Raw genomic sequence first — 10,720 nt, forward strand, 5'->3', positions numbered from 1 at the left:
AAAGTCACGGATTTTACACAAGCTATGTTCACAAAAGCTAGAAAGGATCACTAGCGCGTCTTGCACAATCATCCAGCGATGGGAAGGTCTGTGTCGAGGCCTTAAATGGCGACAAGTAATGGCAACATAATAGCAAACAGGTGTGTGGGCCAAGGGCGGGAGGCCGCAATGAGCTCCGCCCAGGCGGAGCGCCCAAGGAGAGAGAGAGAGCAAAAACAAAAACACATGTAGCCTTGCGGTCCGGCAGACACAGGGACCATGACAATCTGTGCCTCCCATCAGATTTTCTAATTTCACTGTGTCGGAATATTTATCATTAAACTCTCATTGGCATGCAGACACAGTTAGTGACTGGCTGGTGAACGTAGTGGAGCGCTTAGCTGCTAAAGAGTCAGATTTCCTTCAGGGGTTTGTAAAGATTCATCTCCAGTTTGTGCTCCTCATGTATTAGCATACATTTAGATCACAGCAGCAACACCAACCATCAGGTTTGCCTTTCAATTTCTCTTCTAGAGAAACCAAACAAAACAGAGTTAAAGTAGGTGAAATCATGTGAATGCACGTATTAACAGGAACTCTCACAACAAGTTTGTGATGCTGATTTAATTTCAGGTTTAAGTAGGCAGGTATAAGTAGGGGTCACAGAAGTACACACATGCTTTGTTTAAGTTGAAGATGCAGATACTTGTGTTTAAAAATTGATCTCTTTACCCAAGTGAGAGTGAAGTAAGAGGAAGGCAAAGTTTATTTCAATTTAAACTCTAATGATATTGTTTTTAATTTGAACAGCTGTGATGTAGAATTTGCTTTGCCTGTATTGCAGATGATTCAGCCTCCACAACTAAACAGAAAGAGTATATTCTCAGGTTAAAGTGAGATTTAGCAGGTTGGGCTGTGGGGGAAATAATCACTTAGAAATCATTTTTATTTTGAGCATAACCAGATTTTCTTTGTGTTCAGGCTGCGATTAGCTGAGCCGAACTGAATATAAATATAAGTAAATCTTTAACTTTCCAGTCCTTCATTTTAGAAATAATGTCTGTCTTCAATCTTTCTCCATCTCAGAGTGAAGTTAGCTTTCATTCTTTTCTCTATCCAGGAAATACAGCAGCTGAACCTTTAGCTAGCAACACACTGTGTGACAAACTGCACACAAACAGTTTGAGTGTTCGCTGATGTTTGTGGAGCTGAGCTGTGAACCTTAAAAACATTATTTCCTTTATGCTCGTTGGATGCTGATGTACTCCGACCACAACTTACAGACATCTGCACAAACGTGGATGTCTTGGCCTGCTTTAACCCCAGAGTAAAGAGTTATAAAAGATCTATAGATATTCTGTGCAGTGACTTGAAATAATAACTCCCCTTAAATATCTGAAAGCTAAAGTTTGTTTTGAAAATGTAAGGAGTAAAAGCAGAGATATTTGTGTACACATATAGGAAGTAAAAGTGATAAGTTTTCAGAAAAATAAATACACAACTAAAGTACATATACCTGAAAATGACTTGACAATTCTTACAGCAGGTGAAAAGAACTATGTGCACTTGTAGGCCACTAACATGGAGATCCTGCTGTGTTTTCAGATTGCTACCGATGAGGACAGTGGCGTGTTGTTGTATAAAGGGGATAATGATCACATTGCCATGGAGCTGTACAGGGGACGCCTCAGGGTCAGCTACGACACTGGATCCTATCCTCCTTCTGCTATATACAGGTATACAGAAAGCCCGTTCCCTGGCTCCACGTTCACATGATGGATGATACAGATGTCTGAAGTGAATTTCTCCCTCGTGTCTCTCTCTCGCTCTCAGTGTGGAGACAGTGAATGATGGTAATTTCCATGCCGTGGAGTTAGTAGCATCAGATCAGACTCTGTCTCTGTCCATCGATGGCGGGCCGCCCAAATCCATCAACTCCCTCAACAAGCAGTCCACACTCAATATAGATTCTCCACTTTATGTGGGAGGTAAGGACTCAGCGCTATGTATATTCTTAATGGCTGTGTCTGTGTAAGTGTTGTAGAACAGATAGATATCGTAATACTTATACAAATTATAGTATAAATACTTAGATTTAAACATTATGTACAGGTGGCCAGAGGCTAGGTGTGAAGCATCAAGTCATAAAAAGCTTTCACGTTGAGTTTGGACCTGATTTTATTTCCATACACACAAAAATATAATTAAGATGATCTTTAATCATCTTAAATGAGGTGCTGAGATACTTCTGTCTTCATGCAGGGATGCCAGAGCGAGCCTCGGCTTCTGGCGGTCTGTCGGCTCTACAGCACAGCTCGGGTGGCCGTAATGGCACGAGCTTCCATGGCTGCCTCCGTAACCTCTACATCAACGGGAAGCTCCAGGATCTAGGAGCTGGGCTTGAAGCGGGGCTCCCAGGATCTGGAACCACCCAGAGTACCACCAGAAAGTGGTTGGGCAATGGGGTGGAGCCGGGCTGTCAGCCGTGCCAGAGAGGGGCCTGCGTCCAAGGTGACTGCCACCCAACTGGACACCGCGGTTTCACTTGTACATGCCACGCAGGCTGGACGGGAACTTTGTGTGACCAGCAAGTTAGCAACCCCTGTGATGGCAACAAGTGAGTGTTTCTGCGCTTCGTCTAAAACCACAGCTAGTGCAATGGCTCTCAAAGAGAGACCACGATTTGTCTGTCCAGTTCTTTACGTTCTGTATTCCCCTCTTCCACCCTACAGGTGTATCCACGGTACCTGCATCCCAATCAACTCCTATTCCTACTCCTGCCGCTGCCAGCCTGGCTTTGCTGGTGTCCTCTGTGATGAGCAGGACCAGGATGCAGCTAACCCCTGCAGCCTGTCTCGCTGCAAACATGGCAAATGTAGAGTGTCAGGCCTGGGCAAGGCGTACTGCGAGTGTAACAGCGGATATACAGGAGAGGCGTGTGACAGAGGTAAGCGAAACACGGATGCCTGTTCGGTGCACTACCTTAATTCTTCTAAAAATAATAATCTAATACTCCAGTGGGCTTCTTTTAACAAAGTCTGAGCTTCTCTGTTACTTGCTAACTCTCTTTAAAGTGTCTCAGCAGCGTGTGTCTCAAAGTGTTTAATCTCTCTGCACTGACGCTTCTAACCTGTCGCTTTTTCAACTCAGCATCTCCTGAGCCTCCTCTTAATCCCACACGAGGGGTTACTCAGGTGAGACCACCTGATCGCATGTTAACATCAGCTTTTCTTTACTAATTTTCCCTCCTGCATGCAGCCCAGCAAACCTCTCATCAGTATACTTGCTGTCACCTCATGCAACATATAGCATGAAAAGTTCCAGCTTTTTATTTTTTTTCCCCACTGTAATGGAGCGCCGCAAACTCTGCAGAATAATAAAACCTTTTTTAATACTAATTTTAGCATTACAGGAATACATTTTTGCAAAGGTAACATGGCTTTATATTAGTGGAATTATATCCCAGGACTGGTAAATCAGAAAGAACCAAGTCTGTCTGTGTATCGAGGGCATTTCCTTTTCTGAGCTGGATACTACTTTTGTCAACTCATTTCACAGATTTATCAACAGTGTAAGATTCAGCTTAACAGCTCTTGACCAGTTGCCCTCACATCACATGTGTTGAAGGTGCCTAAGATGCTAGTGTTGAATCTCTGCAGTTTGTAAACAGACCAAGTCTGGGAGATGATGATACAATCATTTACATGCTGCAGAGAGCTTCTTCCCATCTAGATAGTAATGGCTGCACAATGAGGATCATCCTCTTTGATTTCTCAAGTGCATTTAACACAATCCAACCGCTGCTGCAGTAGAGAAGCTACAGAACGTGTCAGTAAACACATCCACCATCTAATGGATTACTGACTACCTGACAGATGCAAGACTGAGGAGAGCTGTCTGCTGTGTTGATGAGCAGCACAGGAGCTCCACAGGAGAATTACACTGTAATTCTGTTTACCTACAAAAACATTAAGGTAGATACATTAGAACAAGTCATATTTTTTCAGGACTATACTATACAAAGCAAAACTATACATATATAGCATGTGTAAAAGTACATACACATTACTTAAGGTATAATTATTTCTTCATTATTTCTTCATTTCCTTTTACCCCGTTATTGTAGTGTTAAATATTTGTAAATAATTGCGTTGTAATTTCAAATAAAATACACACATGGCAGGCCAGTTTTTCAGGCTGAGCTATTCAGTGTGTGCAACAAATTGATGGGCCATTTGAGGCGATTGAAGTGTACTTTGCTGCGGTCTGTTGGCGGAGCAACATCAGAGCTGATGACACCAACAGACTGAATAAACTAATTAGGAAACCTGACTTGAAGCTGTGGTGGAGATGAGGTCACCGTCCATCATGGATAATCCTGACGAGCTCCGGGCCCAGCCGCTGCTTACTGGATGGCGGTGAAGGACAGACCGACTCAGCTCCACTGACACAAAACCAGATACAGAAAGTCTTTCATACCACATACTACGAGTCTTTGTAGTAGTGTAGTAGTATCACTTCGATGTTACTACCAAATTCCTAAATATGAAACAAATAAAGTGTTTGATTGACAAAAATCAAGTTTTCAGCTGTCGAGTTGTTAAAAAGGCTTCTAGAAAAAACTTTCTTTTACATCTGAATTTAGTTGAACCAGCAGCAGACATCGACTTCTACTAAACTAACGCCATTGAACCAAATTAAACCCGAAAGTTTTATGAACAGTTCACTCAGCAGTTTATTTCTAGAAAGGGTTTTTCTTTATTCTTCATATTCGTGCCATTTTTTCCTCTTCTTGCTCTTCTTGCTGTCCTCTTTGTGTCATTGGTGTACTGACTTGTTGTGTTGCTGCTTTTACCATTAAGATTGCCTGTCATTTGAACACAATAGAGCACTCCTGTTTGAACATTTCATTCCCACAAAACTCTTTTTTTTTTTTTTTTTTAAAAATCCAAACAGTAGTCGTATCATTCATTCCTAATATATTTCTTACTTTGTTGCCAAAGCCGGACAACCTTTTCCCATGATGTGCAGAATTGGTGGAGTTCTCAGTAAAAACTTTGGACACCTTGCAAATATTCTTTCTGTTCCTTGTGTCCGCAGAGGTGGCCTGCCGAGGGGAACGGGTCCGAGATGTCTACCAGAGACAGCAAGGCTACGCGGCGTGCCAAACCCAGGAGAAGGTCTCCCGTTTAGAGTGTCGAGGCAGCTGCCCGGGGGGAGCAGAAGGACAGGGCACCTGCTGCACCCCCCTTCGCAGCAAACGCAGGAAATACACGTTCCAGTGCACTGACGGGTCTTCTTTTGTCCAGGAAGTGGAGAAAGTTGTCAAGTGCGGCTGTACAAAGTGTTCTTCATAAAAAAAAAAAGAAAGAAAAAACAGAGACGACACCCTCAGCAGATTTTTCTGTTCTCCAGACATGTTCTGTGTTCCTGCTCGCCTTACTTGATCCCCCACCCCCTGTTGTCCAAGATCCCAATTCCCCGTGAGGAAACCATGCACAGTACCCCCCACCACCTTTTTTTAAACCCTTAAAAAACAAACAAAAAAAAGTTTCTTTTCTTGTCAGTGCTGGACTGATGATTGATGCTTCCTCGGTGGGGATGTCGAATTGTATTGTAAAGTACGAAAACAGACTTATTTTTTATTATGAAGTGGCGAAAAAGACAAAAAAAACACACACACACACACAGAAGTTGACTTTTTCCTTTTATCTACTTCTTTTTGTTGGTCATGATGACTCTAATGGTGTGCCACACTTGTCTCTTCCCTGGAGGACTGACGTGTCACTGACAGCTGACCACTTCCTGACCACAGACTTCCTGCTTCCTGTCCCCCAGTTGTGTGTTTTAGGAGTAACCTTAGTACCACAGACTCACCACTAGGAGGAGCTGCGTTAAGGCACTGGGAGAGGGCGAGCAGTGACAACCTTCACAAGAAATCACCACTGCAGTCTGCAGTCTCCCTTTTAACAGACCTCCTGAACCCTCTGAGACTGTGTGCATGATCCTACACACAGCTGTGCTCAATCATGTGCTATTTTCTACAGCTACTGAACAACACACACAAACACAAACACACATAAATACTCTCACCTATAGAGGTAAACCTATTACCTGCCAGGATAAACACACTTCAGTCCGTTTATTCTGCCCCCAGTCATGAATGACAAGTATTTATTGTATCATAAATACCTGTACTTATTCAGTAGATTCCCCATGTATCAATCTGATTCTTTTAATATATATTAATTTATACAGTATTTGTCCTTATTTTTGTATTAAAAAGACATAATCTGTCAAGATAGCTGAACTAACAAAATGGTGAGAAGTTGTTTTTTCCTTTTTTTTTGGATCACTGAAACTATTGTGCTTGCCAGAGACCTTTAGTTACATTTTAATCTGCAAATGTGACGTGAAGACATTGTATATTTTTGTCGCGTTTCCTGGAAGTTTGTACTGTGCCATTACCAGAAGGTCTTTATATTAGAGTATAAATGTATAGATAATTTCCCTACCTATGTATTTCACACACAGATCTTGTGAGTAGCATTGACCCTAGAGGATGCTTAGGACTGTTTTTACCTTTTTAACAAATTTATGCTTAAAGAATACTGTGACTTTTTTCTAAATGAAACTACTTTGTTAGCCCCTTGGTCTCCGATGTTAACATGTTGCTGCTAAGTTTTTGTACCGTAGACTTGGATCCTGATCTGTATGTTATATAGAACTTCCTGCTCCTACTGTACGGGGGGCACCTTGTGTAACAGATAAATATGTCCCCCCCTCCACCACTACACATGTGCATTGTGCTTTATATTTCCCCGTCTCCATCCCCAGACTAATGTCAGTTCCCTGACTGATGTTTGTTTATTAAACACAATATTTACCTCACACTTCTCAGCTTTGCTTTTCTGTCACACTAAGAAACACCGAGGAGAATGATTATTAAAGACTGGAGGTCAATAATGTGAAAAATAAACTCCCATTATTTTGAATTTTGTTTGCGTAGTGCAGAAAATCGAGACTACACCGGAAATCCTCACCTGTACCCCGTTTCATCCCCTTTCTTTAACTTGTTAGATATTTAATCATCTTAATTGTTTTTCATTTTCTTTTAGTGTTTCTGAGGAATTCAGAGCATACACATAACAATTAGAACAATTTTATTCTTGCTATATTTTACCAATACATGTTTTCCGAGTAGAGTATTCTTCCATAAGAGTTTGGTTTTGTTTTTCTTTTTAAGTTTCTAGCTCAGCTGACTCGTAGAGTGGCATACAGGAGGGGGGATATAAATATATTTATTTATTTATTAAATAAATAAGATGTGCATTATTCCTAAAAAGAAAAAAATGAATACCTACATTTATATTCATCATTTCTGCTTGCAGTGCAGTCGTTAGCTGTCTTAACCAAAGGTTGTATCAGACCCATGGTCGTAAGAAGTCAGGTAAGTAAAATGGTAGAGACGTAAAAAAAAAAAAAAAAAGCAGTTACGTTTACCGCAAGCTCAGCATTCGTTGTTAAATGTTACAGTTTTGTATTTTCAGCCCTGGTGTTACTGTTTAGAAAGGTTTGGATTCAGTTTAGGCTAGTTTCAGTGTTAGTTTTAAAGGGATTTTTGTTTTTCTTGCTTTTCTTATTATTATTATATGAAGAGTGTTTGTCCAGCTAAAATTTGGAAAAGTTAAAACAGGTATTACAATAAAGACACAACACTTTGTGAGGCTGGGTATTTGCTTGTTTAGTTATCTCATGTCTCATCAAACAAATGCGTCATACTCGCTGTGTTGTCAAAAACTACAAGTAAGGACATTTACTGCAAATATTTGTATTTTGTTTTTATTTCAAAAAATCATTTCAGTTAGTTTTCAAGTGTGGGTGTTGTTTGTTTGTTTGTTCATTTGTTTGTCTGTCTGTCTTTTAGGTTAAATAAAGCCACACCTAGTCTTAGCTTTTAATATAGCTCTAGATCAGGTTAATAACATTCTAATCAAAGCAGGGTTTCCATGGAAACGCATTTCATCTTTACCACATTTCTTACTAAACCTTCAGTGAAAATTTGATGTTTAATTAATCAGATCTTTAGTTCCAAGAATCAGAGGACACACATCACACAAGGGAACAAATGTGCAAGCTTTAGACCTCCAGCATCTGTTTGAAGTCCATGGCTATATCCAGCCAGCGTGGCCAGTTTGTCTTTCAGCTATAGGTGACCTCTAGACCACCTGAAGGTTTTTATGTCATGAGCTGTCAGTGGAAGCAATGGACACAAGATTTAAAAAATACTCAGTTTCACTGGTTAGTCCTGAGTATTTTAGGTGTATGTGCTCGTCAATAATAATGAGGATGACTTACATGCAAATTTTTTTTCATAAAAATTGAAGGTTAGACCGTGACCATGAAATCTATTCGCAGTTCATCTTTCTTTTTCTCTGCTGACTAAAACAAACTGTCAAATTAATTCCAGTAAAAACAACTTTGAATGTTTCGTGTAACTACACAGTTCAGCAGTGCCATCTACGGTTTGTGTTGCTTAATTACAAATGATTCTTTCACTGTCAACTTCTGATTTGTTCTCCAATAAAAGAGAAATTTTATGATTGATGGCTGTACAAATAAATCTGATGTCACCTGATCTGGTTACAGCTGGGACTGACTATAGTCGAGGCTACGCAAACCCACTCAGCGGTAAAACAGTAACACAGCAGCCTCGGTCATCTCTTTGGAGGCGCTCCAGCCTTGCTCTTTGCCCAGTCTGTCGTAGTCAAAAGATGGGAAGTCCCCACACTGCTCCTCAGGGTTGAAATATCCTCCTCCTCCTATACAATACTAAAAACAGGGTTTTTACACCATGTGTACTCACACAATATAGGCAGATGTGTGACGACTGATTACTCACATGTTCAGTGTTGCAACCGACAGTCGGCTTGACACCAGAGCAGATAGCCATGGCCGCAGATTCCCAGTTTATTGCTCTGAAAGTGATGAAGCCTGGTTCAAACTCCCCTTTCATTCAAACAAACAAACAAATTAAATAATTAAATAAACATTCATATGACAACTGGTTTAATTAATAGAGTACTTTCATAAATACTTAAAAACTCTGTTATTCATTTTGTGTTGCAAGTTTAAACAACTATTTTATGTGTAAAATATGTAAAAGACTCTTATTACACATTAATTGTCTAATTAATTGTCTTCTAATGATCCAAATTATCATTTTCAATCTGATTAAATGAGCTTCTTACTTCTTGGATTGGGTCCATACAACTTTTTGGTGGACTCCGCGTCTCCGTGGTCGTATATGATGGGAATAGCTGGCCCTCTGTCACTGCATGTTCCAACTTTGTATCTCACCGGATATTGCTGCAACAGTGTTGGGGGGGTTTGTCATGAGTGTGTATGTATGGACACACACTCACACAGAAACACACATATATATGTATAAAAGTAAAGAGTAAAGCCTCTGAAAATTGATCCAGTGGTTTATATTCTGCAGTAAAAAAAAACGTCTTCCAAGAACATTTTGAAGGGGATGGCAGGATCAGAATTTGGCATAAACAACATGAAGGCGTGGCTCCATCCTGTCTTGTATCAACAATTAAGCCTGGTTGTGATGCAAAGGTGGTGTAATATTTTCTTGGCACACTTTGGCCACAAGGAATTGAGGCAGCTCAGAAGGCAAAGGGGATCCAAGTTGGTATCAACTAAGTATCTCTAATAAAGTGACCAGTGAGTCATCCTCCTGTTCAGTTGTGCTCTGGGGTCTCTCACTTCTCTTTCTTTTCTGGTTAGAACCAGAGGAGGAAGTAGCAGACACGTTCACAGCCTTTATTTCTCGGGACAAGTATACCATTGATGCAGCAGACAACTAACGATCTTTTCACAGGAATTTTTGAAACTTTAAAACGTTCCACCAACGTTCCACCTTGGGAAACGGCTGATTTACTACAGAATATAAACTACTGGATCAATTTTCAGAAGCTTTTCCTCTTGATCATTTATGTTTTTGAAATTTACAAATTAATAAATTCTTCAGAGCTTTAATTACCTTGAACAGCTGAAAGAGATTTCCTCCGTACAATGTGAGGAACTGGTTTTCAGTGTGGTAGCGGAGGATGGCTGCAGCTTCTTGGTTCCAGTGCTCCAGCGGCAACTTGTTGGGAATGTGCCACACAGACATGTCCTCAGCTGTTATATCATAGTAACCTGGATTCTGTGTGAGGGTACACACATAGTTATGACTCAAATTAACACTTCTGGCCCAGTTAACTTCTTTTGCATCACAAATTGCTCCATTTTGCTTTTCAAATATTTTGCTTTTCTTTTCAAATAGAATTTTTGTGACATCCCACGCCCACCTGCACCGAACCAATTCAGTGACATAAGCTGGAACTGTAGCTTATAACCAGCTAAAATATACTATAATATCAAAAGTGTTTGACACTAAAGTGAATATTTTTTCCTATGGTAAATATTTTATCTATGATATTAATTGGTGTTTAATACTGTTATTTACATCATGGTTAAGATACACAATCAGACGATAAACCAAGGAATTTAATTGTTGCTTCTTCTTGTTGTATCCTGTGAGCATTTCTGTCTAAACAATTCATCTGGCAAGAAACTGATGAGTTTCCAACAAACTAACCACAGCAGTGTGTTGCATTTTATGATCTCACAATCAGTTTTAAGTAAATTAAGTAAAGTGCTTCAGTTAATGTTACTTTCCAGCACT

General features: G+C 40.2%; 2 protein-coding genes across 13 annotated transcripts in view; one reads left to right on the forward strand and one right to left on the reverse strand.

Annotated features, from left to right (window-relative positions):
• The window catches only part of slit2 (slit homolog 2 (Drosophila)), a 100,869-nt gene extending 95,138 nt beyond the window's left edge, over nt 1–5,731 (forward strand). For 6 of the 10 annotated variants that reach the window (XM_042223396.1, XM_042223398.1, XM_042223395.1 and 3 more), the window contains 5 exons: nt 1,585–1,715; nt 1,813–1,967; nt 2,242–2,596; nt 2,712–2,926; nt 5,080–5,730. In XM_042223396.1, coding sequence (XP_042079330.1) covers nt 1,585–1,715; nt 1,813–1,967; nt 2,242–2,596; nt 2,712–2,926; nt 5,080–5,336 — 1,113 coding nt within the window. In that variant the 3' untranslated portion in view covers nt 5,337–5,730. Of the gene's footprint in view, nt 1–1,584; nt 1,716–1,812; nt 1,968–2,241; nt 2,597–2,711; nt 2,927–3,129; nt 3,174–5,079 lie in introns of all 10 variants that reach the window. The other 4 variants (XM_042223400.1, XM_042223401.1, XM_042223402.1 and 1 more) reach the window with 3 other exon arrangements.
• A 2-nt stretch (nt 5,732–5,733) lies between these two features.
• LOC102290515 (intelectin) overlaps nt 5,734–10,720 on the reverse strand; it is a 7,670-nt gene continuing 2,683 nt past the window's right edge. For all 3 annotated transcript variants that reach the window (XM_042223404.1, XM_042223403.1, XM_014335492.2), the window contains 4 exons: nt 10,034–10,198; nt 9,231–9,348; nt 8,882–8,988; nt 5,734–8,811 (listed from right to left, as the gene is read on the reverse strand). In XM_042223404.1, the coding sequence (XP_042079338.1) occupies nt 8,665–8,811; nt 8,882–8,988; nt 9,231–9,348; nt 10,034–10,198 (537 nt within the window). In that variant the 3' untranslated portion in view covers nt 5,734–8,664. The remainder of the gene's footprint in view (nt 8,812–8,881; nt 8,989–9,230; nt 9,349–10,033; nt 10,199–10,720) is intronic.

The sequence above is a fragment of the Haplochromis burtoni genome, unplaced genomic scaffold (assembly GCF_018398535.1).
Source record: "Haplochromis burtoni strain Fernald_Lab_line unplaced genomic scaffold, NCSU_Asbu1 Contig_110, whole genome shotgun sequence".
NCBI classification, from domain to species: domain Eukaryota; kingdom Metazoa; phylum Chordata; class Actinopteri; order Cichliformes; family Cichlidae; genus Haplochromis; species Haplochromis burtoni.